Raw genomic sequence first — 14,347 nt, forward strand, 5'->3', positions numbered from 1 at the left:
TCAAAAGTATATGTCCCCTATATATCCAAAAAGACATCGTAATGGCACTAGTTGTTTCTCAAACTTTTGGCAATATCTTTTTTTACACAAAATAATTAAAGAGAAATTCCCTTAAATATTTCTTCTGAGATTAAAATGTACACTTTTGTATGGACAAACTTAATGAAGGATGTTTTTAAATTTCAGGAATATTTCTGACCCCTGCAGACTGAAAAATTATTGGAACAAGTCTGAAATGAGGTTGATATGTAGATTTTAATATTTTACCTTTTGGTCTGCCACCTCCATTGGTACACAGAGCCTGGTACTCCACTGTAACATATCAGGCAACAACAATTAATAATCTTTTTAAAACACCAGTATATCTGTATTCTAATGATTCAATCCAGCAAAATGCCTTGTAATTATTTGCTTTTTCTTTAGATACCTGTTTGGTATTATTCTTTAGGATAGTATTGAACATCTGAAATATTCACAAAAAATCCACTTTCAATAGTCGACGAAAAACACTGTATCTATAAAAGGCTGAGTCAAGTATGAACATTTTACCTGAGTCACGAGCTGGACAGGCAGCACAAACGGTTCCCCAGCCTCTACCCAGTGAGCAACAACAGTCAGCTTTCAGATACAGACCTGAAAGAGGTTTGGTGCAGATGCCTCTAGAGAAGCCCAGGTAACAGGTAGACTCTCTCATATCTGAAACAATCAGACAAAAAATATATTTTCAAATTTAGTTAATAACAAAGGTTGGACAACATGTATTTGTTCACAGACAGAAAAAAGAGGTTGTTCTTATCTGTTGTGCACCAAGAAAATACTTATACATCTAGTATATTATCATTTGCAGGTCTGCTCCTGACTGAAATTTTGTAAGTGTATTTCAAAATCGATGAATTAATCATTTGACAAAAAAAGTTTTTCCATCTTTTTGTATCTTTTTAATTTTCACATACCAATACAAGTGCGTCCTGTGGAATCAAGACTTAGGCCTGGTGGGCAATTACATGTGAATGATCCTGGTGTGTTCACACATTCACCTCCCCCCTGACACAGGTTTGAGTACAGCTCACACTCATTGATGTCTGAAATGAAAACAAAACACATGTTCACTCAGAGCTGATGATAGTTATAACCAGTATATCAAACTATCAAAAATTAAAAAAGTGTGCCAACAACAAAAAATAGCACAAGGTTTCTTACAAAAAAAATTTAATTTGATCAAGATGGGTCAAGTTTTACCATAATAAAACCCTGGTATTTTTTTGGGGAGTTGAGTCAACCAGTCCAGAGGATTGTCACATGTTTCAAAATTACAGAATAACTCACCAATACAAACTCCACTTTTTGGTGCATAGCCAGGGGGGCATTTTAATTGTGCTGAAAAAGATAACAATATGTTTAAATAAAATAGATGATTATATTTACCACAGTTGCAAATCACAAATCACAAACTGTGAAGACTCAGTGACCTAATAAATCTTGTTACAAAAGAAAGTCCTTATTTCCTTCACCTCATGACACTTTTCATCAAGGTACAATTCCTTGATCCTTATGTTCTTGGAATAGGAGATGAAGTCAGGCAGTATGACACAGACGTTTTGAATGTTGACTTTAAGCAACATAACACAGACGTGGTTTAAATGATGACAATCAGGCAATTTAACTCTTGTTGCTTAAACGGTGACATAGTTAGGCAGTATTACACAGATGTTTTAAATGGAGATAGATAGTTAAGAAATATGACACAGCAATGTTTTAAATGGAAATGTAGATCGTCAGTACAACACAGAAGTGGTTTAAAATGTGACAAAGTAAGGCTTGGAATAGGAGATGAAGTCAGGCAGTATGACACAGACGTTTTGAATGTTGACTTTAAGCAACATAACACAGATGGTTTAAATGATGACAATCAGGCAATTTAACTCTTGTTGCTTAAAGTGTGACATATCTCATACTATACACAGTATGAAAGTGGTGGATAGTTAGGAAGTCTGATACAGAAGTCACTTACATGCTGGTGGACATATCTCACAAGGGCTGCCCCAAGCTTTGCCAATACTTCCACAACACTCGCCCTTGGTAACCAGTGCCCTCATATTGTTTTCACACATTCCATTACGGATCTCCAGCCAACATGCTCCCTTTCTGTTGTCTAATAATCAAAACATAAAATTATGATTGTTGCTTTAGTAAAATTCTGCAAATCACCAAAATAATGTGAGAATTTCCGTTGGAATTCTAGAAATTTTTTAATACTGGTTTACATTTTTGTACCATTCCTCATTATATTCATACAAATGGAGAGACAAACTGAGTCCAGACTCTCAAACAAGTTGATAGACAAGCTGATTCCAAATTCTAACTTAGAATACTGATATTAGACTTTGATTTATTCAACTGAACAGACAAATGGAGTCTACACTCTGAGACAACTGGTCAGACAAGTTGAGTACAAACTAGAACTTAGACAACTAGACAGACATGCTAAGTCCTGACTCCAACTTCCACAAATGGACAGACAATTGGAGTCCAGACCCTAAGATAAGTGGACAGACAAGCAGAGTCAAGACAGTACCGACACTCTATCTCAGACAACTAGACCAACAAGCAGAGTCCAAACTCTAACTAAGAAAGCTGGAGAGACAAGTGGAGTCCACACTCTAAGACAACTGGAGAGACAAGAAGAGTTTGGACTCGCACTTATGCAACTGGACAGATGAATGAAGTTTAAACTCTAATTAAGTCAAATGGACCAGACTTTGACTTAAATAACTGGACAGAAAAAAGGATTTCAAATTCCAAGTATGACAATAGGACAGATTAGCTGAAACTGGACTCTAATTTAGACAACTGGATAGATAAACTGAATCTCAATTTTTAAACAACAAGACAACTGACTTCACTCTATTTACAAAGCAGTAAGACATTCTATTTACTTACCAACACAGATCCTGCCTGTAGAGTCAAGGGAGGCACCTGGCTCTCGACAAATACAACGGAAGCTGCCAGGAGTATTCTTGCAATCTGCATCGGTGCATGGGTTGCTTTCACATTCATTCTCGTCTACAAGGGAATATACATCATTTTTAAGATTTGAATGAAGATCTTTGGCTGGTTATGAAGCTTTGAGAAAAGAGTTCAATTTAGGTATGAAAGCATTGGAATTATAATAAAACTTTAAAATTAGTACAAATTAGGATTCTTCTGGGATAAAATATCTTTGTTAATGAAATTTTAAATATTGTATTCCTTTCAGGAATAAACATAGCAAGTGTGATTCATTGTGTATCAAAAATTATACAGAATCTGCCAATAAATCAATGAAATTGTCCTGTAAATAGCTCATCCCCTAATTTAAGAAATGTTTTTCGCTGTCCTCCAAGGTTTCTTGCAGGATAAATATGGTATTTTCACTTTGGTAATAAAAATGCCAACATGTTTAGCAAAATACACAGACAATAACCAGGGCTTTTTCTTTGGGTTCTTTGGGACCAATCATTCCCAACTGGATTTATTTCATAACTTGATCAAAGTCACAGAATATATACTTGACATCTTCAAATTTCTTTCCAACTGACCAATTATCTTTCCCAAATGAGCGTAAAAAATCCCAAATAACGAGAGTATTTATAACCATCTAAGTTTATGATATACAGTCTCTGAGAGGGGAACTGTAACTACTGTATACCCTCACAAAGGAAAATTAATGTTTTCCTGACAGTGTGGCACAAGAACCAAAATGGTTAGGAAATCACAATACAGTACTACAGCTAGTAAGTGATATGTATCTAGTGTTATTACATAATATAAGGATGTTTTCTTACCTTCACAGCTGGAGGTTTGTTGTTTAAACCGATATCCAGCTGGACATGTACAGTGGTAGCTTCCCAATGTATTTCGACATTGTCCTCCATCACAATAGCTAGGGTACTTCACACACTCATCAATATCTACAATAGGTAATAAAATCTGATGAAGACAACATAAACCATGATTTACCATCAACCTATCATTTACATTTATGTCATCACCTTTTGAACTATTAAAATCAAGACAGCATTCTAAATGATACAGTGCTTTCTGCCAGATATCACTTCTGCATGGTGTGAAAAAAATCATACATAATTGAACTTAATGAATATCCAAATTTTTTGTTTAATTCAAAAAATAATGAACATATCTTGCCACTTCTTTAGAATTGCTTTCCTTTAAATTAGCAAGTGAAATAATCTTTAAAACAAGCAGTTAATATTTGAAGAATCTTTGAAATTTATCAATAATGATCATGTTATTAATACAGTACCACTAAATCATATAGTGTGGTTTGACCACATAGACAACAGCAACTTGCAGAGCTGTGATTGGCTGAATATTAACATTGTTTCAATTATGTTTGTGATGTCATAACTTTGTAGTATCATATGTATTTTAGCATCACTAAAGAATGATAATTATACTATGTGAGAATCTCATCATACAAGATTTACTATCAGTTTAAAACAGTTATTTACATGAATGTTTGCAAAAATGTCAATGTTATTTATAATAAACAGAATCTTAAATTAGTTTCCATTTCATATCTGATTTATGAGTGATAGATCTCATATGAAATAAAAACTCCTGTAAGAACTGTAATATCTGTTTAAAAACATTTATTAGAACTATTTGATCCTTTGGTATATTTACCAATGCATAACTTTCCAGTTGGATCAGATTCAAATCCTGGATTACATAAGCATCTGTAGCTGCCATCCCTGTTCTCACATGCTCCATTCACACATATATAAGGATTCAACTGGCACTCATTTATGTCTGAAATACAATAAGTCATAGTCTTAAACAATTACCAAATCCACACAACTCAGCCATCAGTTTAGTTTCACTAATTGACAAGCTTTGTTGAATCCCCTTAACTTAGCTATTGGTTCAGTTTGACTATCTGACAAGCTTTTTTGAGTCCATTCAACTCAGTCATCAGTTCAGTTTGACTATCTGGCAAGCAATGTTGATATGCAATTTCAATCATCAATGTACAATTGTAAATTATATTTCAATGCTTCACAAAATTAATCATTTCAACTAATATTTAAAGCCTAATGCGATCTTACAGAATGTATAAATTTCATTGTTTGCAGTTACCTAAGTGTTTAATACTTACCACCCTCTGGTGTCCTTCCTATGTCACTACATAAGTCTCTGTAGCCCCTATCCCCTGGGGTGGGGCAGGGTTCACATCTCTGGCCCCAACCTTTGAGGATATTGACCCCACCAGTATCCATACAACAACACATGGCCTTAGACATGAGGGTAGCTAGAGCACTGGAACAACGCCCACTTCTGTACTCTCTGTAACACTGGCCACGCCTACTATCTGTTTACAATAAAACAGCAATAAAAACATTTCAAATACACTGTACTTTTTAAAAATGTACACACTGTAAATTGTAAAATAAGATATTTTTGTTGAGCTCTGTGGTTTTACAATAATATGCATTTTCTTTAGCACCTGATGTGGAAAATCTTGCTCACAAAAACAGGAAAATCTCAATATAATTATGAACATTTAACAGATTTATATTAAAAATATCAAATTTTAATTGTGAAACCAAAGTTTTCGAACTAATGGCTTTCAATCCCATTCTGTAAGATAATTCATGTTCAATTCAATCTTATGAAATTAACCCTTGACATTCTGACTCAGATGTTCAGTAATAAATTCATAACACTGTCACACTTTCCTTCTTTCTTAGTTTTCAAGAACAAAAACTTTTCATTTGAAAAGAGGTCATTGATGTTGTTTGACCATTAACCTTGATTGATGACCACTAAAATCTCAAGTGTAGAACTTGTGATATTATGGTTTAAGTATAAATTTAACTGTTAAAAGACTCATGAAATATCTTGTAACATGCTGTGGTTCAGAGTGATCTTACTGGGTAATTGATTATCACCAAAATCTAAACAGGAGAAGACTTTCATGGTGTGATGTCATGGAAAGAACATGGAATAAATCTGACCAGGAGTTCACAAGATATCTGGCATACAAATTCTATATAACACATGCACATAAATGATTTTACATCAAATACTGTTTAAGGAAAAGAGTGATTTCATCATTCATTATCAATTCTTTCTGATGATATGTTATTGTTCTCCATAAAACTACCAAAAAACTTCACAATCAAGCATTGTATAGCTTTAGAGATACATAAAACTGAGGCTTACCTATGCATGTTCTTCCCTCTGGTCCCATACGGAAATTTGGAGGACACTCACATCTGAAGCTGCCCTGGTTGTTGATGCATATTCCATTAATACATGGCGACTGTCTGGCCTTACACTCATTGATATCTGAATAAATAAACAGCCAAAAGAAACAAACTATGGTTATTGTAAGTAATTTTTACCCCAGATATCCCTAGATAGGGTCAACACATTTGATATTTTTCTTTCTCAAATTAAATTTTGATAATCAAATTTTGATGCCATAAAAAAAGGCAGGGATATAAAAATCACATCTAAAACTGATGTTTGTTATTAGAAGCTGGTACAAGGGTAAACAAGAAAATCTCACCTATACAAGCTCTGTTGTCAGGAGTAGACATGAATCCAATATTACAGATACATTTGTAACCACCATTCATATTGATGCAGCGACCATGAGTACACATCCTAGTGGTAGCACACTCATTGTAATCTGCAAAAGTTATTTTACACTACATTATGATTATGACTAGTAAATTATAATGTATCAAACTAGTTAATTAAGTGAAAATTTAACTAAGATCTTAGAACACCATAAAATTTTAGCAGATTAAAGGGTACTCCTACAATATCTGTTCAAGAAATAAATACAACAGCTGCAGCTGGTGCAACATCATTACAACAAAAATTTGACAATGAATATATTGCTGAAATGTGTTGAAATAGTCAAGGATTAAAGGAATCAGTAAATTACCTAGACAATAGGCTCCATCTGGTGACAGTTGATAACCTGGGTTACAAACACATCTGAATGACCCTTCACTGTTCTCACACATGCCATTGGTACAAAGCTTCCCATTTTCTGTGCATTCATTGATGTCTGCAAACAGAAGTACCTATCTTAACACATACAAATAATCTTCAAGCAAATATCTTTCTCATTTAGTTAATCAAAAAAATTGCTTAAATTACCATAAAGATAAGCAAAACAGGAGGAAATCCAATGGTAACAAACAACTTGGAGATGGAAATAATTCATAACCTTTTAATATGATTTTGACACATTAATTTTCCTGAAAATAGAATAAATTACCTGAATATGTTCCAAGATTGATTTACTTCAGTCTTGGGCTGACTTTCTGTAACATCTCATCCTAAGTTTCACCTCAAATAAGATTCTGTTACAGAATGTCAGCCTTCACCTGTGATAAATCAGTTTCCAACACATAAAGTAGCTGTTTCTATAAGCCTTAATCATAAAATTTACAAAACCCATCAACAAACTATAGCTTAGAAAAGATACCACAGCAAATCTGTTGGTTAGAACACTCAACAGTGTAACATACATACCACAGCAAATCTGTTGGTTAGAACACTCACCAGTGTAACATACATACCATAGCAGATCTGTTGGTTAGAACACTCAACAGTGTAACATACATACCATAGCAGATCTGTTGGCTAGAACACTCACCAGTTTTACATGCATACCACAGCAGATCTGTTGGTTAGAACACTCAACAGTGTAACATACATACCATAGCAGATCTGTTGGTTAGAACACTCACCAGTGTAACCTACATACCACAGCAGATCTGTTGGTTAGAACACACACCAGTGTAACATACATACCATAGCAGATCTGTTGGTTAAAAGACTGTCACCAGTGTAACATACTTACCATATCAGATCTGTTGGTTACAAGACTGTCACCAGTGTAACATACATACCATATCAGATCTGCTGGTTAGAACACTCACCAGTGTAACATACATACCATATCAGATCTGTTGGTTACAAGACTGTCACCAGTGTAACATACATACCATATCAGATCTGCTGGTTAGAAAACTGTCACCAGTGTAACATACATACCATAGCAGATCTGTTGGTTAGAACACACACCAGTGTAACATACATACCATAGCAGATCTGTTGGTTAAAACACTCACCAGTGTAACATACATACCATAGCAGATCTGTTGGTTACAAGACTGTCACCAGTGTAACATACATACCATAGCAGATCTGCTGGTTAGAATACTGTCACCAGTGTAACATACATACCATAGCAGATCTGTTGGTTAGAACACACACCAGTGTAACATACATACCATAGCAGATCTGTTGGTTAAAACACTCACCAGTGTAACATACATACCATAGCAGATCTGTTGGTTAGAAGACTGTCACCAGTGTAACATACATACCATAGCAGATCTGTTAGAAGACTGTCACCAGTGTAACATACATACCATAGCAGATCTGTTGGTTAGAACACTCACCAGTGTAACATACATACCATAGCAGATCTGTTGGTTACAAGACTGTCACCAGTGTAACATACTTACCATATCAGATCTGTTGGTTACAAGACTGTCACCAGTGTAACATACATACCATATCAGATCTGCTGGTTAGAAAACTGTCACCAGTGTAACATACATACCATATCAGATCTGTTGGTTAGAACACACACCAGTGTAACATACATACCCTATCAGATCTGTTGGTTAGAAGACTCACCAGTGTAACATACTTACCATATCAGATCTGTTGGTTAGAAGACTCACCAGTGTAACATACTTACCATATCAGATCTGTTGGTTACAAGACTGTCACCAGTGTAACATACATACCATAGCATGATCTGTTGGTTAGAATACTCACCAGTGTAACATATATACCATAGCAGATCTGTTGGTTACAAGACTGTCACCAGTGTAACATACTTACCATATCAGATCTGTTGGTTACAAGACTGTCACCAGTGTAACATACATACCATATCAGATCTGCTGGTTAGAAAACTGTCACCAGTGTAACATACATACCATAGCAGATCTGTTGGTTAGAACACACACCAGTGTAACATACATACCATAGCAGATCTGTTGGTTAAAACACTCACCAGTGTAACATACATACCATAGCAGATCTGTTGGTTACAAGACTGTCACCAGTGTAACATACATACCATAGCAGATCTGCTGGTTAGAAAACTGTCACCAGTGTAACATACATACCATAGCAGATCTGTTGGTTAGAACACTCACCAGTGTAACCTACATACCACAGCAGATCTGTTGGTTAGAACACACACCAGTGTAACATACATACCATAGCAGATCTGTTGGTTAAAAGACTGTCACCAGTGTAACATACTTACCATATCAGATCTGTTGGTTACAAGACTGTCACCAGTGTAACATACATACCATATCAGATCTGCTGGTTAGAACACTCACCAGTGTAACATACATACCATATCAGATCTGTTGGTTACAAGACTGTCACCAGTGTAACATACATACCATATCAGATCTGCTGGTTAGAAAACTGTCACCAGTGTAACATACATACCATAGCAGATCTGTTGGTTAGAACACACACCAGTGTAACATACATACCATAGCAGATCTGTTGGTTAAAACACTCACCAGTGTAACATACATACCATAGCAGATCTGTTGGTTACAAGACTGTCACCAGTGTAACATACATACCATAGCAGATCTGCTGGTTAGAATACTGTCACCAGTGTAACATACATACCATAGCAGATCTGTTGGTTAGAACACACACCAGTGTAACATACATACCATAGCAGATCTGTTGGTTAAAACACTCACCAGTGTAACATACATACCATAGCAGATCTGTTGGTTAGAAGACTGTCACCAGTGTAACATACATACCATAGCAGATCTGTTGGTTAGAAGACTGTCACCAGTGTAACATACATACCATAGCAGATCTGTTGGTTAGAACACTCACCAGTGTAATATACATACCATAGTAGATCTGTTGGTTAGAACACTCACCAGTGTAACATACATACCATAGCAGATCTGTTGGTTACAAGACTGTCACCAGTGTAACATACTTACCATATCAGATCTGTTGGTTACAAGACTGTCACCAGTGTAACATACATACCATATCAGATCTGCTGGTTAGAAAACTGTCACCAGTGTAACATACATACCATAGCAGATCTGTTGGTTAGAACACACACCAGTGTAACATACATACCATAGCAGATCTGTTGGTTAAAACACTCACCAGTGTAACATACATACCATAGCAGATCTGTTGGTTACAAGACTGTCACCAGTGTAACATACATACCATAGCAGATCTGTTGGTTAAAACACTCACCAGTGTAACATACATACCATAGCAGATCTGTTGGTTACAAGACTGTCACCAGTGTAACATACATACCATAGCAGATCTGCTGGTTAGAATACTGTCACCAGTGTAACATACATACCATAGCAGATCTGTTGGTTAGAAGACTGTCACCAGTGTAACATACATACCATAGCAGATCTGTTGGTTAGAAGACTGTCACCAGTGTAACATACTTACCATATCAGCTTTGCTGGTTTGAAAACTGTCACCAGTGTCACGTACATACCACAGCAGATCTGTTGGTTAGAAGACTCACCAGTGTAACATACATACCATATCAGATCTGTTGGTTAGAACACTCACCAGTGTAACATACATACCATAGCAGATCTGTTGGTTAGTGTAACATACATACCATAGCAGACTCACCAGTGTAACATACATACCATAGCAGATCTGTGGTTTCACCAGTGTAACATACTTACCATATCAGATCTGTTGGTTACAAGACTGTCACCAGTGTAACATACATACCATATCAGATCTGCTGGTTAGAAGACTGTCACCAGTGTAACATACATACCCAGATCTGTTGGTTAGAACACACACCAGTGTAACATACATACCATATCAGATCTGTTGGTTAGAAGACTCACCAGTGTAACATACTTACCATATCAGATCTGTTGGTTACAAGACTGTCACCAGTGTAACATACATACCATATCAGATCTGCTGGTTAGAAAACTGTCACCAGTGTAACATACATACCATAGCAGATCTGTTCTGAACACACACCAGTGTAACATACATACCATAGCACACTGTTGGTTAAAACCAGTGTAACATACATACCATAGCAGATCTGTTGGTTAAAACACTGTCACCAGTGTAACATACATACCATAGCAGATCTGTTGGTTAAAACACTCACCAGTGTAACATACATACCATAGCAGATCTGTTGGTTACAAGACTGTCACCAGTGTAACATACATACCATAGCAGATCTGCTGGTTAGAATACTGTCACCAGTGTAACATACATACCATAGCAGATCTGTTGGTTAGAACACACACCAGTGTAACATACATACCATAGCAGATCTGTTGGTTAAAACACTCACCAGTGTAACATACATACCATAGCAGATCTGTTGGTTAGAAGACTGTCACCAGTGTAACATACATACAAGACTGTCACCAGTGTAACATACATACCATAGCAGATCTGTTGGTTGGAAGACTCACCAGTGTAACATACATACCATAGCAGATCTGTTGGTTACAAGACTGTCACCAGTGTAACATACATACCATATCAGATCTGTTGGTTGGAAGACTCACCAGTGTAACATACATACCATAGCAGATCTGTTGGTTAGAACACACACCAGTGTAACATACATACCATAACACACACCAGTGTAACATACATACCATAGCAGTGTCAGATACATCTGTTGGTTAGAACACTCACCAGTGTAACATACATACCATATCACCAGATCTGATCTGGACTGTCACCAGTGTAACATACATACCATACAGACTGGTTAGAAACACACCAGTGTAACATACATACCATATCAGATCTGTTGGTTAGAACACACAAGACATACACCAGTGTAACATACATACCATACCATAGTGCAGATCTGTTGTCACCAGTGTAACATACATGTTAGTACTCACCAGTGTACATATATACCATAGCAGATCTGTTGGTTACAAGACTGTCACCAGTGTAACATACTTACCATATCAGATCTGTTGGTTACAAGACTGTCACCAGTGTAACATACATACCATATCAGATCTGCTGGTTAGAAAACTGTCACCAGTGTAACATACATACCATAGCAGATCTGTTGGTTAGAACACACACCAGTGTAACATACATACCAGATCTGTTGGTTAAAACATAGCAGATCTGTTGGTTAGAAACACTCACCAGTGTAACATACATACCATATCAGATCTGTTGGTTACATTACTGTCACCAGTCTAACATACATACCATAGCAGATCTGTTGGTTAGAATACTCACCAGTGTAACATATATACCATAGCAGATCTGTTGGTTACAAGTGTCACCAGCAGATCTGTTGGTTACAAGACTGTCACCAGTGTAACATACATACCATATCAGATCTGCTGGTTAGAAAACTGTCACCAGTGTAACATACATACCATAGCAGATCTGTTGGTTAGAACACACACCAGTGTAACATACATACCATAGCAGATCTGTTGGTTAAAACACTCACCAGTGTAACATACATACCATAGCAGATCTGTTGGTTACAAGACTGTCACCAGTGTAACATACATACCATATCAGATCTGTTGGTTAGAAAACTGTCACCAGTGTAACATACATACCACAGCAGATCTGTTGGTTAGAAAACTGTCACCAGTGTAACATACATACCATAGCAGATCTGTTTGTTACAGGACTGTCACCAGTGTAACATACATACCATAGCAGATCTGCTGGTTAGAAAACTGTCACCAGTGTAACATACATACCATATCAGATCTGCTGGTTAGAACACTCACCAGTGTAACATACATACCATATCAGATCTGTTGGTTACAAGACTGTCACCAGTGTAACATACATACCATATCAGATCTGCTGGTTAGAAAACTGTCACCAGTGTAACATACATACCATAGCAGATCTGTTGGTTAGAACACACACCAGTGTAACATACATACCATAGCAGATCTGTTGGTTAAAACACTCACCAGTGTAACATACATACCATAGCAGATCTGTTGGTTACAAGACTGTCACCAGTGTAACATACATACCATAGCAGATCTGCTGGTTAGAATACTGTCACCAGTGTAACATACATACCATAGCAGATCTGTTGGTTAGAACACACACCAGTGTAACATACATACCATAGCAGATCTGTTGGTTAAAACACTCACCAGTGTAACATACATACCATAGCAGATCTAGTAACATACATACCATAAGACTGTCACCAGTGTAACATACATACCATAGCAGATCTGTTAGTGAAGACTGTCACCAGTGTAACATACATACCATAGCAGATCTGTTTGTTAGAACACTCACCAGTGTAATATACATACCATAGTAGATCTGTTGGTTAGAACACTCACCAGTGTAACATACATACCATAGCAGATCTGTTGGTTACAAGACTGTCACCAGTGTAACATACTTACCATATCAGATCTGTTGGTTACAAGACTGTCACCAGTGTAACATACATACCATATCAGATCTGCTGGTTAGAAAACTGTCACCAGTGTAACATACATACCATAGCAGATCTGTTGGTTAGAACACACACCAGTGTAACATACATACCATAGCAGATCTGTTGGTTAAAACACTCACCAGTGTAACATACATACCATAGCAGATCTGTTGGTTACAAGACTGTCACCAGTGTAACATACATACCATAGCAGATCTGCTGGTTAGAAAACTGTCACCAGTGTAACATACATACCGTATCAGATCTGCTGGTTAGAAAACTGTCACCAGTGTAACATACATACCATAGCAGATCTGTTGGTTACAAGACTGTCACCAGTGTAACATACTTACCATAGCAGATCTGCTGGTTAGAAAACTGTCACCAGTGTAACAAACATACCATATCAGATCTGTTGGTTACAAGACTGTCACCAGTGTAACATACATACCATATCAGATCTGCTGGTTAGAAGACTGTCACCAGTGTAACATACATACCATAGCAGATCTATTGGTTACAAGACTGTCACCAGTGTAACATACTTACCATAGCAGATCTGCTGGTTAGAAAACTGTCACCAGTGTAACAAACATACCATAGCAGATCTGTTGGTTAGAAGACTCACCAGTGTTACATACATACCATAGCAGATCTGTTGGTTAGAAGACTGTCACCAGTGTAACATACATACCATATCAGATCTGTTGGTTAGAACACACACCAGTGTAACATACATACCATATCAGATCTGTTGGTTAG

General features: G+C 36.6%; 1 protein-coding gene across 1 annotated transcript in view; it reads right to left on the bottom strand.

Moving 5' to 3' along the window:
• Positions 1–14,347, bottom strand: part of LOC132549014 (fibrillin-2-like) — an 83,696-nt gene that overhangs the window by 37,560 nt on the left and 31,789 nt on the right. The window contains exons 12-23 of the mRNA XM_060212926.1: positions 6,959–7,084; positions 6,575–6,697; positions 6,226–6,351; positions 5,159–5,371; positions 4,687–4,812; positions 3,825–3,950; positions 2,941–3,063; positions 2,012–2,152; positions 1,327–1,377; positions 954–1,082; positions 550–696; positions 268–312 (exon numbers count right to left, since the gene is read on the bottom strand). Coding sequence (XP_060068909.1) covers positions 268–312; positions 550–696; positions 954–1,082; positions 1,327–1,377; positions 2,012–2,152; positions 2,941–3,063; positions 3,825–3,950; positions 4,687–4,812; positions 5,159–5,371; positions 6,226–6,351; positions 6,575–6,697; positions 6,959–7,084 — 1,476 coding nt within the window. The remainder of the gene's footprint in view (positions 1–267; positions 313–549; positions 697–953; positions 1,083–1,326; positions 1,378–2,011; positions 2,153–2,940; positions 3,064–3,824; positions 3,951–4,686; positions 4,813–5,158; positions 5,372–6,225; positions 6,352–6,574; positions 6,698–6,958; positions 7,085–14,347) is intronic.

The sequence above is a fragment of the Ylistrum balloti genome, unplaced genomic scaffold (assembly GCF_031769215.1).
Source record: "Ylistrum balloti isolate Yb309-2 unplaced genomic scaffold, AGI_CSIRO_Ybal_v1 Utg370038, whole genome shotgun sequence".
Taxonomy (NCBI): domain Eukaryota; kingdom Metazoa; phylum Mollusca; class Bivalvia; order Pectinida; family Pectinidae; genus Ylistrum; species Ylistrum balloti.